Source organism: Seriola aureovittata, chromosome 12 (genome assembly GCF_021018895.1).
Source record: "Seriola aureovittata isolate HTS-2021-v1 ecotype China chromosome 12, ASM2101889v1, whole genome shotgun sequence".
Classification (NCBI taxonomy): Eukaryota; Metazoa; Chordata; class Actinopteri; order Carangiformes; family Carangidae; genus Seriola; species Seriola aureovittata.
This window is the reverse complement of record NC_079375.1, coordinates 8204264-8225463: the sequence shown is the minus strand read 5'-3', so window position 1 is coordinate 8225463 and position 21200 is coordinate 8204264. Positions and strand designations below refer to the sequence as shown.

Below are 21200 nucleotides of genomic sequence, written 5' to 3'. Positions count from 1 at the left end.
GATAGTGTGTTTTACTCTTAATCTTAATGCCAAAAAATATATATGCAAAGTAAAGTTTTGGTGACCCCTCTGACCTTGGGAATGCAAATGAGGAGAAGGGAGGGGAGGGAAGAGAGGGGCTTGACTGGACTGTTGGATGAATCAGATGACCCCCATGTCTCTGCTGCCCCCCCCGCTCCTCTTTCAGTTGTGTTATTGGACTCCCTGACTCCTGTCTCAGCCGGCCTCCAGACATACAGTATCAGAGTCAGCCTCTCAAAGCAGATTGATTTCATCTCTCGGCACATGATGTGTAAGGGACTTTGTTGACTGAAGGGATGTGATGTGAGGTTTTGATGCTGCCACTGGTGAGCTAAACCTCTGTCTCCTTGGAGCGTGCAGCCCCCACCTCCACCCCTCCACCCTCCTCCTCCTCCTCCCCCCGGCTGTTCCTAACCCAGCGCTCTGGCAGACTGCCCGGATACATTGGTAGTCGTTAGTTGTCACTGGAACGATGTGACACGTCGCTCTGATTCGCGGAGACTGTTGTTGAAAGTGATCGTTCCTGCCAAGGAGAAGCCCTCACCACGGATAAATGGACACTGAACAGCATGTGAACAGAGAGATAAAAATGGCAGAGAGAAAATAAACTAGTCAGCCTCAGAGTCTAGGCTGGCTTCTCGACACCAGAATCTTTGGGGCTGGTGAGCTTTGCAGAGAGGTTTTCAGAGAAAGGGCAGATGGAGAATCTGTACAACTCCCTTTTACATTTCTGATTTTCCAATTATTTCTACTTCATGTTAAAAAAACAAGAAATTTGAAGTTGAATACTTCCCTCTTGAAATGCATGAAGAGTTGAAAACTTTCGTTTCTCAAGGTCAATGAGTGGAGACGATATCTCCACCCAATTCAATGAAAGACAAACAGACATGAGTGACGGATGGGTTTTATAAGAATCAGACAAGCTGTCGGTGGGAGGATAAAGAAAGAAAAAACCCTGCCAGAGATTCATGAGGATAACTCTTCAGCGTCTGCGCTCTCCTTTTCTTCCTTTGTAAAGCTTTGATTGTGAAGAAATATGCTGCTGTGGATGTCTTGTCCAAAACGCTTTTCATGAGCTCCGAAAGTTTCAGCGCTGCAATGAGTCACACATTGTGTTGGCCGGAAGATAAGGGAGGCCAGGTGACAGACAATGTCTCAGCTTACAGCTGTGACTTGTGGGATACGCGCTGTTCATGTCAGTTCACTATTTTTTTACATGCCGGACTGAAAGGAACTGAGACCAATTTAAAGACTTCAAACCACAGTTTAGACAAAATGCAATTTATAAGAAATATGATTCTTTAACTGTATATACTGAAAACCTACCCATAGGTCTTTTATTCCGTGCCTGAATGAATGCTATAGTTGCTAAGCCGTGATTATAGATGTGTATGGAGATATTAAAGCTGTTGGTGTTTGAATGCCTTTGTGCTGAATTTGGGGTTTTTTGTTATCCATAAAACAGGTGTGTCGCTATGCTAAAGAAGATGTCAGAGACTACATTTGAATGCGCAGAGAACCTGGTTATTTGAGTAATTTGGTTTTGGTTCACTTTAGACTGTATATAAAGATGGACGAAGCCCCGTGACGTTACCCATAGGTTTCTGAAGAGCAGTTTTACAGCTCAGAGGGAACTGCTCTGCTGTCGCCATCTTGGCAGTGCCTGACTCCACCTAACTCCTGGCTAATCCCAAAACAGGAAAAGATGAGCGGCATGTGTGGAGACAAGACTTCAGTACATGCCGGTTTGTGTCAAACATGCACTCAACCACCTCACACTCAAAGCCCCACCCACTCAATTATCCAGAACTATAAGCCTTAATAAAATGTAAATGGGTGCGTTATGTAAAAATTCATCATAAAATGTTGTACACAGATTCATGATGCCAAGAGATGAGTCCCACTGGCTTTGGTGATCCCCAAAACCTTTCTTTTATACTAGTGACGTGAGGTTGATATTTATGGATTTAATTGAAATATCTCAACAAGTATTGGATAAATTGCAAAGAAATTTGGTTCGACGATCATGTTCAGAATAACTAGTAAAATATCATCTTCATCTAGCTTCATCTAGTTAAATACTTTTATGACTCTCCCATCGGCCTCAGCTGTAGGTTGTGTATAGTGCTAAATATCAAATGATAGCATGCTAACACTAAACTAAGACGGCGACTTTTCACCTGCTAGACATTAGCATGTAGTTGTTGGCTAGCAGACATTAGTATTTAGCACAGTACAGCCTCACAAAGCTGCTAGTGGGTGTAAGGGGACAATCAGTGCGCTGCATTGATTGTAAAGCTTTTGAGACAGTTGTATAAAGATAAAAGTGACATGACTTGACTATACCTTTGTTGCTGGTAAACTGTTCTCTCTGTGGACGAGAGGCTACACATTTTACTGGAATATTCTGGCAGTCACAAGACCCAGTTGCAGGGAATCAAAGGCTTCTGTAAACAGATTAACTGAAATAAGACCTTAGCGGCTCTGTGGCTCACAGACAGTTTACTCCGTGAATAGCGTAACCACGCTGCAGCACCTGCATCACCACAACAATTTGCTGTGGATGTCTTGAACGTGCTGATTAAAATAGTTCTAAATTTTGACTTCTTGTAAAATGTTCCCCCATGTTCTAGCTGTTTGCTGTCAGATCTGGTCTTCCAGTTTAGTTGTAGTAAACTTGTCAAATGATTTCAGTGTCCTTGTGTCATCTTCCATGCTATGGAGATGATGTGATTCTGTTATGAGTCACAAATTACTGTGCTATCATGTCTTCTCCTGAAACTCCAGGGAGGGCAGCTCTTGTCACAAACCATTGTGGTTTGTTCCATCAGACTGATGTCTAAGTGCCTATGTTGTGTTCTCAGCCAGTAATTAGCCACGGCCCTACAACCCCAGTAATGCAATTATATTTGGGGCTGCTACTTTCCTCCACACCCACAGCAATAATGAATGAACTCCAGGTTAATGAAATGTGTGTGTGAAATGGAAGATGCTTCTTGAAAAGTTTCACACGTCTAATTCATTTACGAGCCGAAGCCCGAGGCGCAATCCACAAAAATGATCCAGTACTAAATTTACCACTTACTTTGCAACTTCGCACCTTAATCATTAGAAAATGAAAGCCCGTGAATGTCAGAATGAGGCACAGCTTGTTAATTTTATGCACAAGATGGATAATGCATTTATGCACAAATCCTTTTGGAAATGCAGCTGAATGTTCACATTTTCCTTTTAAGGAGCAAATGCTTCCCAGGCGCCAGTTATCATCATATTCAGATTTGTCGTGTGGAAGCTGTGGGAAGTTTGCCAACTCTCAATCTGTTGGATAAGTTTGTGTTTTGTGCATTGTTTGTTTGTGTATGCATATGGTTTATCCCAAGTGCCAGAGTGTTAGTTAAAAGTTTCCAATGTTTGTGCTTCGCAGAATCCATGTTTGTATTTTGAATAAGTGCAGTTTTAATTGCTGGAGATGCAAATTCAGATGCTTTCAAAGCCAGCAGCCTTTTTTTTTTCTTTTTTTTTTTTTTCCTGTAGTGTCAGGTCAGTGCTACAGATGGTCGTAGTGTAAAATTCCATGTCGGCTTTTCACTTAAACATCTGGATGTTGGAGTTACATCAACTGCAGGTCTAGCTGACCATATTTTGTGTAATCACACCATGTACTCTCTCAGATTCACGTCGCCATATGGAAGTGGGCTACACAAGGTCAAATTAAAAAGCTTCCAATTTACTTTTGGTAGTCACGAGTGGGAAAATAACTTTCTGGTTTTCTTCCTGTTTCCATGCGAAGTGACAAAATAACATTAACATACAGTTTGGTCAAATACAGGAATGTGAAACCATCTTTTATTTTTTGTCTTCCTCTCTTTACCCAGGCCAACTGATGATTATTATCGCTGGTATCTACATATAAAACATACACAGCAGTGCCATCTGTACCTTGTGTACCTTTCTACTGCTTTGTTTTTCCTGTGTGTGACTTGCCGTACCAGCCTGTGAGAAAAGGCAAATTGAAGTGGACAACTTCCAAATTACATGAAATCGAATAAAAGCAAGGGACAGATGATGGCTGCTGATCTACAGATGGGTGGCAAATTGAAGGAAAAACCAACATGAAGTGTCTTAGTAAGATGTTGGGCCCGGCCCCAGTTTGGGTCTCTCATGGATTATCATTACTCTCCAGTCACAGAAATAAGCAGCTGAATTTTCCCGTATTTTCAAAAATTGTCAGGTAATTATTTTTTGGGGAAAATCTTACCTCTGTGACTTGAATCTAATACTGACACTACATGAGAGGCACAAACGGAGGCTTTAATGCTTCTTCGCAGGCATCTCAGGAACTCTACTTGGTCCAAAATCTCCCATAGGTGGTTAGCTGGGTCAAGATCTGGTGACTGTGAAGGCCACAGCGTATGACTCAGTTTGTTTTTAAAACTCATCAAACCACTCTCATGTGATCCCTCGTGCTCTGTAAGGAAGCATTTGCATTTCCCCCCCACTCATTAATTCATGTTTTTCCCTTTTAATTTGTCACCTGTTTCTATCACTCTGTCTATATATATATACACAGTATCTCTCTGGCTGTCCAGCTAATATATTCATATTCATGTATAAATAAGAAGGATGCTGTGCTTTTGTTTAGTGCCCGTATTGTGCTTCTTGGTGTATTAGCATGGAAGACGACGCCCTGTGGTTGTGGTCGATTCCTCAGCAGTCTTGAAGCTAGGGGTTTTTTGGTGGGATCGAGCGACCCTCCCACCCCCACCCCCCACTCCCACCCAGTTTCCCCTGTCTTTATCCTCCGTCTATCCTCCCCTTTTCCCCCCTCCCTCTTTCTTCTCCCTCTCTCTCCCACTCTCTCACTAATCTCACATTGCCTGGAGGCACTTTTGTGTGTTTTGCGGTTTAGTTCAATTTGTTGATCTGTGCTACAGTGAGATTCCCTCAAAGGGATCATTTCGTTCACTATGCTGGATTAGCAGCATTTGATGTAAAACCTGACTGGAGACTGTGTTGCTGATTTCATATGAAATTAAACTTTTCTGGTTGTTATTGCTTTTGCCAAGTGTCATTGAATATTTCATCATGTCTTTATCATCTTTATACCCTCCTCTGTCTCGTCCTTTTTTTTTTTCGATCTTCTCGAGCTCAAACTCGTGACAGCCACTCGCCCCATGGCATTTGCATGCTGTCCCTGTTGATGTCCGTGACATTTCTGAGACCATGTCAAAATAGCCTAAACATGGCAGTGAGTGCTGCAGTGTTGGGGTGTGAAAGAACGCTTTGGCAGCTCTCCTGGTTTCATGATTGATTTAGGTCTTCTGGCCAAACCAATATAGGCCGAAAAGGCCTCTGGGATGGTCAAGCAGAGCAGACATCTCAAAGTGATGTTTGACTGGATCAGACATTTTCCTAAAATGTTAAGAGTATCATGAGTGTCACAACCTTTGTGGTCATTCAGATGATGACGCTTTATTTTATTTATTTGTTTTTTTTTTTTTAGAAAGACCTGTGGGATCAGATGAACAGATTGACAGATGTCACTGTTTTTGTGAATAATTGGCCTCCAGACACTGCAAATAAAAGTTGATCACAACAAGTTTTTATTGAAACTATTCTGGTATGTTTCACAATGCTTCGGTTTGCTGAGAGATTCACTGGCTGTTATGGAAAAATAACTGCATTCACTAAATTTCACAAGTGATATTTCAAGCTGAGACAACATGACGTGACAGATGACTAACATCTTTCATTCGGCTACTTGGCTACTCACCTATATGCAGCTTATACAGCACTATGTAATTATGGATACTGAGTCCGCCAGTGTAGTTATTCACAGAGCCAGGCAGCGCTCATGACATGTTGACTAAGAACTCTGTTCACCATGCCACATTAAACTGAGGGAATGTAAATGTCACAGAAATGTCTGTTGACTTCCACACTTCCAAAGCAGATACTTTGTCGCCTTCGTCACTGAACGTACTTGCCAAAGCTCTTTTTGGCTGATCTGACAAAGCTTTTGACAAATGACGGATCATTGAAAACGCAGTAGCACGTGCGCTGACCAGACCCAGAAGAAGAAAGTGCACATTACGTCTATTTTTAAATCTATTTGTTGCTTGACTGTTACTTGACTGAGAGTTTCAGCTTCTGTTGTCCCATGAATTAGCACTTGAATACTTGTCATTAGACTGTTTTTAGGGTGTGTAGCCTACAGCATGTTCCTTTTTAGACTTTTCCTTCAGTGCCGGCCTGTTAAGTGTTTCCATGGGCCAGGACCAAGACTTGTCAAGAAGCAGTTTTTGTGATTGCGGTACTCAAAGCATCAGCCTTTATATGCACGACATCTTACCACATCCCCTTTTCAGTCCAGTATCCCTACAGGGAATCAGGCTGATTTGACCTTTTCAACACAGCCTTGACGTGGTTGTGTGGGCACATTTACAGATGTGTTGTTGCATATATGCGTGACCTTTAGAGGGAATACAGGTTTATTCCCCTTTTCGAAGTTGATGAGGCTAGTGTCCTTGAGTGGACACAGAAGATTTTATACATGTACATGTGTGGCACTATTCTAAATATGGCTGCAACTAACAGTTTTCAGAGAAAAGTAAAAGATGACTTACTCACATATTGAGTGTCTTGTTTTGTCTGACCAACAGACCAACAACCAAAGACATTCATAAATGAGTTTACAAATGAGTGAGCACATAATATAAATTGGAGAGAGACGGGGAATCCTAACATTCAAGAAGCTCTAAAGTGGAGAGGACAAAAATATGTTGCAGATTAGGTTGTAGATTAGCCATAAAGTATGAAGCGGTCTAGGATACCTTGCTAGCAAGATTATGATTAGGAGTGAGCAACAGAAATCATTTTTTCCATTTATATGTAGTGTAGAGCTCTGTCTTTGCTATTCATGTTTGACACTCAACAAAACAGCTTCTTTATCATTACATTACATCAGATTATTTTGCACATTCACTCTGGCCTGACTTCTGCTCACACTGGTCCAGGCTAAATTCCCTCCTCTGCGGGGCTAGAATGTGCTTGCACTATGACTTTATACGGACGTTTGTCACGCTGTTAATGAAAAAACCTGCAGTGTAACGAGAGATCAGAGAGGTCTGCCTTGGAAGTTTGTGTGCTCCGCACTAATACCTGCGATAATTCACCTGGATGTTACAGTGGCTAGATCATAATATTTCACCTGAAGGGGACGCGGCAGAAGGCGGTGGAGCCTGGAAACCCAAAATCTCCCAAAGGAGAGGCCTGCAGGAGCTCGAGAACCATCGGAAAACCTGAAAGGTTCCTCTCCACTTGGTGATGTGTGAGGTTTTGATAGGACACTTAAATCAGAAAATAGGTCACGAGCCATCATACAATAATTGGATTTAAAAATTAATAATATTAATGAGACTCAGGGAATTCCTTTGTTTCCTTGACTTATTCATACCACTTTACTGTCGGAACTGATAACAAACCAGCTGAAAAGTCTCATTTGTCTCATGGTATTCTGTCACTCACTGCACAGAGGTGACCTGCACATTATTATCTTATTAAAGTGGGTTAGCTGCAAAGACTCATACAGAGTAAATATTTTTCATTTATTTGTCTGATTTAAGCTATTTGATGTTTCCTTCTGTAGTACTATTGTAAGTAATGTAATTATTACTATTATTTGATAATGAGTAATCAGGATTTCTGCAGGGTTCTCTGAAATAATATCACTTGCAATGCAATTTAATCCCTGTTTCACCATTGTAGTGGCCAGAGTGTGAAAGAAAACCGCTGGGAAACTATGGACTCCAATTATTTATCATTATAATATCACATTTATAGTGCTTCCTAGCAGAATATAACAATAATTCCTAATCATAGAATTAATTAAATGAATGCAACCTCGACCTGGATAAGTGGCAGAATGGATGGATGGATCAATCAATTAAAAATAATGAATTCTTTTTGATTAGTCAGTTGATTAGTCCTTCAAAAGAAAATGGCCAAATAATTTGTTAATCAATTACTCATTTCATTTTTCAATCTGCAAACATTTGGGTTGATGGATAAATCAAACAAACAGCAGGCAAAAGAAAATACTTTTTAAGACCTTCTGAGGAAAATTAATTTTTTAAATAGACAGTAATTGACTGGAAAATCAATGTGAATTATCAGTAAAATGCAACTATCATCTCCAGACCGTAATCCTCTTTTAAAAATTCAGATGAAGTGGTGGGTGAGAGTTGCATGAGAAGATGGATACCAGTGTCGTGTCTGTAGCTATGAGCTAGGTAGCTGCTAGCTCTTTTCACCCGTCTTCATGTCCAGTCTTCATGATAAGCTAAGCTAAGCGGTCTGTATACCTTTGTGATGAATCTTAATGAATCCGTTGCGTTAATTTGTTCATGGTGGTCTGCCAGCTCAAGTGCCACAGCTATCTATCCCTGACCTCGTGTCGCCTTTCTTGAAAGGGATGCCAATGAGTTTCACACATTTAGGTTAACAGATCTCAAAATCAGCAGATATTCTGACACCATCAGATGGAATATCTGGAATCTGCACTGGGAGAGGAAAACGGTCAGATTCAGATTCATATTTTCTTGACTCAAGACCACGGTTGCATGGAAAAGAGAACAAACAAAATACAGCAGTGACAAACAATGGGGAACCTTAACATTCACTATAACTTCTGCTTATTGAAATGTAATAACAATCTTAATGCCGCATGTCTAATCGGAGAAGGTGTGACTGCCAATCAGCTGTGATACTGGGCAGCATTTTGACACAGTGGAAATGGACCGCAATGTCGGTTTCAGAAATGACTTCAGGCTACAGGGGGAAAAAAAAAAATCATGCGGATGATTTTGTTAGCTGCTTTACTAAAGAGAGAAATGTCATGATAAATGCTGTTGGTGATCTTTATTGGAGCAGTTATCTGCATTGTTTTAAAATGTCATGGCTGTGAAGAGCTGAGGCTGTAGTTAAACACAGGAAGACGAGGTCCCTCCCACTTATTTTGAGACACTCACTGACCAGTCTGCAGACTCTCCTGTTGTCAAGCACAACAAGAGCACGCGCAGTAAATTTGAAAGTGGCCCTCATATGCCTCAAGCTTTCCAACACAGACTCCCCGACCCAGGAGGATTAAGCCTGGCCACGGGGTTTTTCTTTTAGGTAGCAGATTTATGGGGCTTCAGCAGAGAAACAAAGGGTCTGAATATGTTTGAAGTGCGCAGGTGAAGACCCTAAGACGGCACTTTGAAAAAGCTCCCACTGGGATTGAAATCTCTTCAGCCGCACCTGCCTAGGCGACGCTCAGATCCGCACGGTAACCTTTCACCTGTGCTCCGATTCCACCCTCCACCTTCGCTCCGGCGGTCCACGTGTTGGTCAGACTCGCCAAGCTGGTCTGCGGCTGTGTGTGTTTGTGTGTGTGTGTGTGTGTGTGTGTGTGTGTGTGTGTGTGTGTGTGTGTGGGGCAAGGGATTAAACGCGCTGCATGTGTGATTGACGATATGTCATGACACCAAAAGCAAAGTAATGATATTTCATCAAGCTGATAATTCTGCCTGAATGCGCAAGCGTCGCCTTGTGGCCTAGATTTTCTCTCCTTCTCAAGAGGGATTGATTCAACCTTTCTTCTAGTCTTCTACATTTTCTAATTAGCTTTAGCGATCTCCTAATTCTTTGACATTCAACCTTGAATTATTCCCTCCTCCACACGTAAAAATAAGCATTTGTTCCAGTTCTGGAAAACCAACAAAGCATGTTAATGTTCTTGTTTATTCTCTGATCAAACATAATCATTCTCTCCTCTGGAGGAAATCTCCCTTTGGGCTAATTTCTGGCATTGTTACTTGCATGTTTGACAAATTAGACTCTGGGAAACTCAGAGGGGTAAAGCTACTGATACTGACATTAGCATTTCATCCCTTCTTTGTTTCACTCTTCAGGCGGAATTCAAAGGTTTGTTGATTTAGCAGATTTTGAGAGGATTGAAGTGGTTCAGTCTGAAGGGTCATCCACTGTGGGATAGGGATGTTGTTTTCTGTTGGAGTGAGCCAAGGGGGTTTTAGGCTGGGCCCCTTATTCCTTTTTCTCTTCCCTGTCCAGGTCTGGGTGTATTTTTCCACAGGAAACCAGGGAGTTTTCTCCTGTCTTATACTGTCTTGCATCGATTGAAGCTCAGGCCAGTGGCCCATCACACCTGGATCAGATGTAAAAACCGAGCTGGAGGAAGTTTTAATTTTACCGTCCAGCAGTATTGAGCTATGCTGTGAATCAACGCAGAGGGTTGATTCACCTTTGAACCATCTTCAGGAGTTGATTCTGCAACACAGGATACAAATCAACAAAAGCAGGGGCGTTCAGACACATGCGGGACATTTCTTTGTTTTTCATTTAGGATATTTGACAAGGGAAGCCTCAGCATTTTTTCACCGCTTTTCCTCACTTCACTGATCAAAACTCATCCTCTCCTCGGTGCAGTTTTTAACTTGCGCAACAAATAAACAGTGATTGTTAATAAACGCCTTTTATGCTCAGTCACCATATCATGCGGTGGGGTGGGGTGGGGTGGAGGCAGGAAAATGGGAAGCCAAACAGCCTATTTCCCCCTGCCATTCAGTGTATCAACGGGCACTAAGCTGAATAGGAAACAGCCTCATTTTCTCCCTCTCACTCTGGAGGAAGACGACACTGAGAGACAGACTGCAGCTCTCTCTCTGTGGATTGAGACAAGAATGAGGATGCTGGGAACAATAGGAGGAAAAGCCATTGTTAACCAGGCTTGTTGCTGTCAAGTCGGAGTCGGGATACGCATGAGCCACCGCTCTGCAAACTGAACACCAAAATTGATTAAATCTGATCTTTAGCATTTGGGAGCTCTCCTGTTCTTTCTTTTTTTTTTTTTCTTCTTTTTTTTGTGCTTAAATGAGCTTTTATACAATTTGACCTTATAATCACAGAAAAATTCTGTTTTTCAAAATGAAAAATCTACATAATAATGATAATGATGTACGTAACAGCAGGATGCTTCTGTGCAGGCAAACCTGTAGACCTCATTTTTATTACTTAGAGAAAAATGACAATAAGGATCTTCCATGTCTCTGAGTTACATTCCATATTCATCTTAATTGGTGCCTGGCAGGTTATACAGAATGGAGATGGATTTGAAGTCATTTACTGGAAGTTCTTGACAGGCACGCTGGAAGAGAACGTCAAGCTCTGCGCTGGCATACAGAGCTTGAAAATCATCTGTCAAAATTTTGCATATCTAAGGAGAAGGCTGCCTGTCATGTTCGATGTACATCTAACCGTTCACAAGGGTGGATTTGATCAGAAACTATGTTGTACTCCTGATGTAAAGCACATTCATCAAGTTGATATTTGGCTGACAAGACAAAAAAAAAGAAATGCCCTGGAACGGGAAAGAGGATGTTATAATGAGGTGGTTTTGAACTAAACATAGTGCCAAAGGGTTTTTTAAATAATGAATTTGTGCACGGTATTTAAAAAACAAAATATTCATAGCTTCATACATCATCAGCCATATTCCACCGTCTTCACTTAAAAAATGTGCCGTTCTATTTTTGTGCCCTGATTTTATTCTGTTACGCTAGATGTGGTTTGTCGGTTTTGTTTTGCCAAACATTGCTGACAAGTGCATGGCTCAGCCAGGCAGATTATCAGTGGAAATCTCCACTCCAACTTCTTTATTTCGCCTCGAATCAATGTGGTGAACAGCAAGACGTGATTGATAATGATATTGAGATTGATTGTCTAAATCCCTTCCCACAGTTCAAAGTCCCCAAACAGATAGTATATATACATGCAATTCAGTACAGAGATAGGACTTGGCAGGAGCTGCCAATAGATAAGTGAAATAGGGCCAGAGTGAAAAGGCCTATCAGTCCCTAAGGGGCTTAGCTGCAGGATTCTGAAGCTCTAAACTGGCCGTGGTGGAGGGAGATAGTCGACATTGGTTTTAAATTACCCAAGATTGCCTTGTGGTTTCAGTCTGCGGGGACACCGGCAGACAAGATGTTTGTTAAAACAAGTGCAGACGTGGAGGCAGATTGGGGCGAAGAGCAGACCTGCGATTTCCTAGCCAGACAGAACAGGTTGGATGGCTGGTAATTGCAGAATTGGCAGAGTGGCTAAGGAGGTCTTGCAGCAATGATATCTGCCGCTGGGACTGAAGCAGCGGTGATGCTGGAAAAGGGCTCAGTTTCCTCCCTGGGAGGATATTCTGTCTGATGCCACAGAAGCTGCAGTACACACTGCACTAATGGTACTGCTGTTCATCTGCTTGCTTTGTAATATGTCATCTGTAACTCTCAAAATTACTGGGTAGAAAATGACCAGTAATTATGTCGGAGCCTGTATCTGTTGAACAGGTGCTCTTGTTGGGTAGGTGCCAAACACGTTCTGTACTTCCAAAGTCGTGAGTTCATCGTCTGCCTAGAAACTTTCTGGCCTTCTTTCTCTGCATTATGTCATGTCAAAAAAAACAACAAAAAGAAAACAAAGATTAAAGGAACATTTAAACATTTTTTTTTAAATTAGCTTCCTCTAAACAAACAAGATATAACTAATGTGTTATTTGGATTATGTGATACGTGGATTCTCTTACCTTGAGAATGAGCCAGGGTACATGTTAGCCCCTTTTCCAGTCTTCATGCTAAGCTAAGCTAACCGGCTGCTGGCACAAGCTTCATATTGAATGGACAAGATGTGAGGGTGGCATCGTTGAATGGGTCTTTTCATCTAACTCTCTGCAAGAAAGTGTGTAGAAAGTGTAAAAAAAAATCATTCAAGGAAGTGAAACAACTGTTGGTGTCAGATCAGCATCTCTTTGACATCTTTGATGTTAAAGAACCATATTTTCTTTTAAAGCTTATAAAATAAAGACAGCAAAATTAGGAAAGCAATCTTCAGAAGTAAAGAAACAAATAGCTGTGTTTTGAACATGTTCAGACCCCCCCCCCCCCCCCCCAACACACACACACACACACACACTCATTCACTAGCATCCAGGGAGAGTGCACGGCACTACAGTAACCAAACTTCTACGCACACAGCTTTTAATGCTGAAAGTTTACTTTTGTTACAGGTGCAATAACAAAGGGCCTTTTAAGTCTGACTTGAAAATCTTTAGGAGAAATTGGCTCCAGCATTGAGGGGTTGAGGTATTGATTCTGGCCTCTGGCTCAGTCCAGGAAAAGATGGATAGATTTCTTTGAAATGCACTCTGCGTGAGAATATAAAGAGTATTGTGTGTTCTCACTCAGGAATAAATTGTTTCATGACATATCTGGGGCCACCTTTTTAGCTAAAGCTGCCTGCTTCTCTTGAAAGGGGAATGTTGACAGGGTGGAGCACATTCATCTGTACTCCCAGACTACCCACACCTCATAGCAGCTTTTATTGAAAGTTAAATCTCCTTCAGAGAGTTGGCAGCCTCTCGTTGGGATATCTATTTCAGCAGCTGTCGGAGCTGATTATATGGGGGTTGTGCCACACACTGGCAGCGATATAAACCTCCTACAGAGAGAAGGACTATTATGATGCTATTGATTGATGCGTTCATCTGCATGCATGTGTACAGTCTCTTGACACAGAAGCAGCAGTTTGTATTGATGGCATGCAACATGTGATTGGTGATACACTCTTGTGAAGTCACACATTTGAGAAAGCTAACGATGCCATGTTATTTCTCTAGAACAAGATGCTCGAATGTTTACCTCAGTGCAAAACAGGTCTATAGCAGATCAATAACAAGATGTAGGCATTATTGGAGAATTCCTCAATACTGGAATCTGATACCAAGAGTCTTGTGTACCAATCAAAGCAATGCAAATTGATTTATTGCTTGTTCACACCACGTTACCCTGTTTTAATGGTCGCTATACATTCTTATTTAGTATTGGATTCTTTTTATCACCCCGCTAAATTAAACGTCTTTTAATTGTCCTTGTATCGATTTCTAGCATTACATATGACTAAAAAGTCAGACTGTTGTTTTGGGATGAGCAAATAAAACTCCTTCAAAGCAACATATTTGTTATATGTGTAATATTTCTAATGTATTTTTTGTTAATCTCTCACTGACTCCATCTGAAAATGTATGCAACTGAAACCTAAGTGTTTCTTCTTAATGTCTTTTTTATTCAAATTAACTCAGCAACAAGAGAATCATTAATAGAGCAGATCTGTTAATGATGTCTTTGAAGGGATGAAGTTTCAAATTGAGACCTCACCCCTCTCATTTTCCTGATTTATTATTGAACACAGAGTTGACATAAAATAAAGAATTATACCTCTGAAAATTAAACAAGAAATGGGCTCTGCTTTATGCATATTCTTTCGGATGGCTTTTTTCTTCAGCATTTGAAATTCTCCCATCACCCACTGAGTCAGAATCCATTTCGCTCCTCCATCGATTTGAATATCAAACACCAATAAAAGCCACTTCTTTGGGTTTGTTTGAGCTCCACCACGCTGTGAGAGGAAGGTGGGCGGCACGGGGCGAAGGATCTTGGAACTATTGAGTCAAAATATTGATGGAATGGAGCCAGTCCCTGTGACGCTGCAGCCAAAGACTCATGTTAATGTTCCCCAAGTTACACCTTGGCAACACAGAGATTTTTATTTATGTAGAGAGGAAGCTGACTGAGCATGAAGTACAAGCTCTTTTTCAGCACCGCCTTCATGTGCCTATAGTTTCACAGTCACTCCAGGGAGGTAGAGGACTGTATCCTACTGGTGTCCACTGAACTGCTCCAACTGAACAGTTGGGGGTAAGAGTCTTGCTTAAAGGCCATGTTGGTGTTAATTCAGTTAGTCCTGGAAGTAAGTTTTAGGCCACCTGTTACTGCTGCTTTGCAATTAATCAAGAATTAACATTACAGGTTGTACAGGCTGTGTATTATGCTGTTATGCAGTGGGTGGATCCATTGTTTAGCTTCCTCCACAGAACTTGTTCCCAATTATACGATGGCAGTTGACAGCTGTTAAAAAATGCAAATGAGCTCAGCGTTATAGCTTGGAGGGAAAAACTATCTTATATGGAGGTACATTTCTAGAGATAAATCACATTTTCACATATAAGAATCTTTATTTTACATTCACAAATGTAAACGATTAAATGTTCTGTATATGTTGGTTCTGAATATCAAGATGTAAATTAAAACAATATCTTCATACTGTACCAACCAGTAACTTAACAGTGGTAGGAAAAAGTGCTCAGATCAGTTACTTGGATCGAAGTGGTAACGCTACAATGAAATACATTTATTTATTTTTTATTGAATTTTGTATTAATAATCTGAATCTGAAAAAGTAGCTAATAACTAAAACTGTGAATATAGATGTAGTAGAGTAGAAGTATAAAGTAGAATTAAGATAAATTACTCGCGTAAAGTTCTAAGTACCTCAAAACTGTACTTAACGGTACTTGAGTAGATGCACGCACTTTCCACCACTGAAAACAACCAGTAATATCAAAAAGCGTTTCCTTCTATTTCTTGTTTGAAAGTCATTAAGCTCAGTTAAAAGACATAAAATAACTATAAAGAGAAGACAAAGACAAATCATTAGAGATAAAGTTTAAATAAAAAAAGATTAGGATAAGAAAAAGGATAAGAAAATCTAATAAAATTGAAGTTTTTCTCAGTGATTTTGTAAATGATTTTAGCTTCAAGAAACTGCCTCAAGAAGTAGCAAATGGATAAGAGCTACTTGAAATAATAATATAATAAATCATAATAGCACTCCAGTGACAGCGAATTGATAGATATATGATCATCAACCATGGCAGACATTTTGACTTGTCTTAGTGGCAAAAGCACAGGTTTTACTAATAACATTAATGATGGCTCTATTCTATTGAATTTTCCCAGGAAACCATGACAGCCTTCATTAATTTCATAGTTTATAGCTGTGCTTTTTCTCCTGTGACAACGGTCCATTGTGTGCTAATAAGTTTCAAATGTTTTTCAAATTATTGCTAGCATGCTGAGTGTAACCTCAACACATATTAGCTTAGTTTGTGCACAACCATTTAGTGTTGGTGGTCATAATCCAAAACAAACTCACTGCAGTGAGCTTTTACTTTGTTCTGGTTAACACATTAGCATTAGCTTAAACAGAGCTATTTGAACTCTTTGTGTCCGTTTGTTAATTTTAAGTCAGTTATTATGGTTGATGTGCTCACTCTTGAGAATTATATGTATCTATTTGTTCCTTATTTTTGGCTCTGTCACTTGTTAGCTTCTCTGTGGTGTTTCACACTTAGCTTAGCCATACTGACACACAGGTACAGTTAACTGCTAACAAGTTGCTATGGTGACGTGTTAGCCATAGGAGGCAATGAATTTCAGTACAAGCTCTCAACAGTTCCTCAACCTCTTTACCTGTGATACTTTGGCAATCACTCCCTTTTCTATGTCCACCCCCTCGAAAAACAGACAAAGCAACAAATATATCATTAGCAGCTGCCCTATGGAGCTGGATATTAATTATCCTGTGTTCTCCTCGTTTGGCCACTCATTTGCACTTGTACTGTAAATGTCACCAGAGAGATAAATGGGAAAACAAAAACCCCAGCTCGTAGCCTTTATGCAGCAGAATGTCAGAGGGAGCTTGTAAGAGATGAGATATTGGTTTTGGCCTGGCACAGATTCTGGCTCAAAGGACATTCCCAGAGGCAATAAAATTTGTATGTCATCTGTGTTTAGAAATTTATTAGCAATGTGCAAGCAAACATTTTCAGATTCACTACTTGGATTCATTTTCTGGTGCGGAGCAGGGCAATATTGCTGCACATCTGTTATCAAAAAAAATCATGTAATCATGTATTTGATGCTTTGTATCATTTTGTCCATTTCTTCTCTAAGTCCCCTGACTTCTCTGAAAACGACCTCCCACAGTGTAAAAGCGACCTTTACATTTTACATTTATTTTCTTTGTATGGACTCCTTTCTAGCCACATATTGTTTTGACATGCCTTTTTTGTAGATTTATGAGTGGACTGAAAAGCACTTTGGGGGGAAAAAAAAGCTCAACTCTCACATTCTCTGTGTGGCCTTTAAGGTGCGAGGAATAAAGGGGTATTTGTATTAATCGATCACACGCCAAGCCTGGTTGAAGTCTGGCCTTAATGGTTGCTTGCTGTCATTTTGCAAGCAGCTTGTAAAAAGGATTAGAGTGGCTCTGTGGAGTAAGGGCGCATGAACAGCAAAGTTCTGTGGCCGCAAAGGAAAATAAATCAGTTTATCCCTGATGGTGGTGCAGTTTGGGAACATAATGCTTAACGATGATGGAGTTTGGACACTTCATACTTGTCATTGTAAAATTGGACTGCCGTGTTGCTAATGATGGTAATGTATGTTGTGCCTCGCCTACTACAGTAATCCTTCACTCTGTCTCACTTAAATGCATCTCATTGTCTGGCATATTGCATTATGAATACCGCTGGAAAAAAAAAAAAAGAGGAGAATTTAATTTATTCATTCATTTGAGCAGCAAGTTAATGGAAAAACTGTATAACCATATAAATTTCTTCCTTTTGTCGCAGGCGATTGTAACTTTGAGAAGCCGCTGGCAGCATGTGGGTACAGCCAAGGCAGAGACGATGACCTTGACTGGGAGCAGGGCAATACTAGAGAGAAACCTTCATCAGATCCATGGCTGCCCTCAGGTAAGGACGGTGACACTGGCTCAGTGAAGAGGAGAAGTGATGATTCTATCCCCATACAGAGAGTACATTGTTGCAGTAGTGTGCACCTTTGACACGGTCTGTTTTGTGTAAGAAGCCATATTCTCCCCTGAACAAAGATTCTTTTTACACACAGGAATGTTTTTCTAAATAGGAAGAACCCACTCTTCAAAATGGTTTTCAATCCGGTCAAGACAAATATATCAGATAAATAGCGGACACTTCCAAACTTTCTAATTTCGAGTTCATACAGCACGGCTCCATTTTGCATGCGCTAATTTATTTCAGGTCAAATTAACATTGCTCTAAATAAATAAATGAATAAAGGGGACATTTGAAAAACACATCAGAACAAAGTAGATGAGAGAAGATGAGTCACCCATGACATCCACCATGATACACACAGCGATTATAGATATTCCAAACATGCAACTAATTTGACAGAGCATTTACATGACAGATTTTTATCTGCTATGGTTTTTCCATGGAATGAAATTAATCTCTGAATGGCCAGTTCAGTCTGCTGATGTAGGTGTTTACATGGGACATTTTTCTATTTAAGCTATTAATCTGACTATAATTGGAATATACTGTAAGGCTCCATGTAAGCAACGTTAGTTTTAGAGAGTAATAAATATGGATTCCAGTTTATATGTTCATGCATGACTATTTCATCTTGTAAAGATAAACTTTAAAGGCAAAACAATATTTCTACATACTTCTCTGGAGCTCAAACACTATTTTCTTCTCTTTTGTTTTGATGCAACTTCTTTCCAGGATGTTTCACAAGAACTGAAACTCAAACAACAAAAGCAACATTCGATATCAAAATCTCAGATCCATTTTAATTAAAGAAGTCTTTCCATCAGCCACATATTGAAATTCATTAAAATGCTTTCCCTGCATTTTGTGTCTGTCGCACACAATTTGTCTCTTTAATGTTCCATTGATCGCTTTTCATTTCATTTGAAATGCAGAGATATTGCCACCACTGAGCAGAAGGCACCTAAGGTATTAGACTAATGGAATGACGTTTCTTTTTTTCTTTTCTTTTTTTTTCTTTTCATGTTATAACAAAGGTAGGGTTGCAAACTAATGGATATTGTTTTCCTCCCCTATCTGACGCCTAATCTCACAAAGGCTGCATCACAGATAGATTGCACTGGGCCCCCCCAGTGACAGAGGGGGAATTAATTAGCAGGCCCTCACTAATTTTAAGCAGCCAATGCCCAGACCTGTTTGTGTGAACATCAGGATGATGTGTGGTGAACCGCCCCGGAGAAATTACTTTCCACGGAGGGGGAAGTGTCTACTTTTTCCATCGCAATTGATTAATGTTGGGACACATAGAGGCTGGGCAAAGGTTACAGCGAAATCTGGAAAAGCCTTGACCTACAAATTAACACGTCGCACATGTTCTAAATTTAACATTTCTGATTAAAAACCCATGTCTGGTTAAGAGGCGTCCCTGATTGTGCTTCCTAGTCTGAGTACACTTCAGAAAGGCTTGTTTTCTACCTGTGCATCTTGAATTGTGCGTAATTAACAGGTTGCAGCTCTTTCTCCATTTCGCAACGTGAGCACTCAACCTGCCACGCGAAATTGTAATCTCTCCTCTTTGACCGCATTGAAAGGGGATGTGAAATGTAGAGTGCTTGACGGCTGAAATTGTTTTAGGGCTACTGGAGAGGGGGTTGATGGGTAGAAATGCATTTAGGTGAAAGCCACACTGGTGGAAAAAAGCTATCACACCTTTGATTGCTGTCTCACTCTCAACCTGTACTTATGAATCTTCACAAAACGACCTTATCATACTCACACAACAGATTGTTATCCTACCTGGTGCACCGGGATGGAAATGGAATAGAAGCAGGCTCCAAGCTGAAGGTTTTATTACCTCAAACCTAAAATTGGTTGCAGACAGTTTCTGTCCAAATACACTATGAGTGCTCTTAATGTCAATGTGAATGAAGGTTAAATGATGAATAAAACCTGGTTGTGTTTTCACAGTAAATGGGGGGGGGGGGGGGGGGATTCCCAGCCCACAATCTCTAAGAATTAGGTCTATATTGGACAATTCTATACCTTATGTTTTACATCCACTGCCTGCATTCATCGCCAATGCCAGCAGTAATGTGCTCTGCATGTAGCAAAGAGGAAAATAAGGGTGTGCAACACGTCTGACTTTTCTTTCATTTCTGTAATTGGCTTTTTATCAACCATAACCACGATCTTTCCTTAACCTTAGCCCGGTGTTCTAGTTACCGAACCCTAACCGTACCTCGCCCGTAGTTTATTGCCACAATCACAGTCTTTCCCAACCATAACCATATTGCAGATAGCAAGCAGGGTTTTGCACAATTGTCCAACATACAGTAGATGTTCATATAAAACATAAAACTCTAAAAAATATTTGTAATTACATACCATGTAGTCAGAAGTTGATAAAACAAAACCCTTATTAAGTCTTTAAAAATAAAATGTCAAGTTCGATATGCAATAATGTGATTTCTTCATTTTATTAGAGGTTAGACTTGAATTCAGCTGCTCACTGTCTGTTATGTGCCTGTAAAAAAAAAATGGTATCAAAGTCACACTGCCACCAAATACCAAACAGGCCCCATTCCATCCTAACATGTAAATAAAAGAGTACCAAAACGGAAAAGTGAAATGAAATGCAACAGAGGGTCGCAGAAGAAGAAGAAGAAGAAGAAGAGACGAGCAGCGACTAAAACTTTTGGTTGTTTACGATGATCCGCTCCCAGCCTAATTGCTACGTCTGGACAGAGAGTAGCCGTGTTTATGCCTCTGCGCGGCTCTGATTGCATGCTTTGGCTCCTTTAGGGAGGCTCAGCCCAGTTCTGAGGCTCTGCATGTCTGCTTGGGCACTCCCCGGTGTGTTCCCTCCCCGAAGCCAACTGGAGAAACCCCCGGCTGAACTGTCACTATCAGTCCTGTTATTACCAACGAGCCTCATCTGTCCTGGGCATTGATAATAGAACCATCTCAGCCAAGGCAACACTCACTCTGCCTTGGAGAATGGAGCTGGACGCACTTCTGTCAGAATAGGATGTTGGCTTTGATTGCATATTATTTGATGAGAAAATTACCACACTTGAGTCAAAGACATTTTATATCATGTCGTAAAAAAATTCTGTAGTTTCCACCCTTTTCTCCGTTGTTATGAGTTCCCCAAAGTGGTGCAGCAGAAGAATGGATGAAGCTGACTGTGCGGTTGAAGTTTGCAGTGTGGTGCTGCCGTGGGGTGGGGTTGTCCACTTGCCATTAAGAAGGAAGCTGTTTTTAGTGCGCCCCAGCTGGTGCAGAGGCTGCCTCGTCTCTGATAGTGTCATGGATGTTGCCAGCAGGAGGCTGCTGCTCCCTGACTCTCCCTTGAGAGTTGTTCTGGGGAATAATGGCAAGAGTAGGTGGAGAAAGAAGGTCCTCTAACTGAGATTAA

The 21200-nt window shown here is 40.7% G+C and overlaps 1 protein-coding gene across 9 annotated transcripts in view; it reads left to right on the top strand.

Annotated features, from left to right (window-relative positions):
* LOC130179264 (receptor-type tyrosine-protein phosphatase mu-like) overlaps positions 1-21200 on the top strand; it is a 149780-nt gene that overhangs the window by 17605 nt on the left and 110975 nt on the right. For all 9 annotated transcript variants that reach the window (XM_056392138.1, XM_056392145.1, XM_056392144.1 and 6 more), the window contains exon 2: positions 17600-17722. In XM_056392138.1, coding sequence (XP_056248113.1) covers positions 17600-17722 — 123 coding nt within the window. The remainder of the gene's footprint in view (positions 1-17599; positions 17723-21200) is intronic.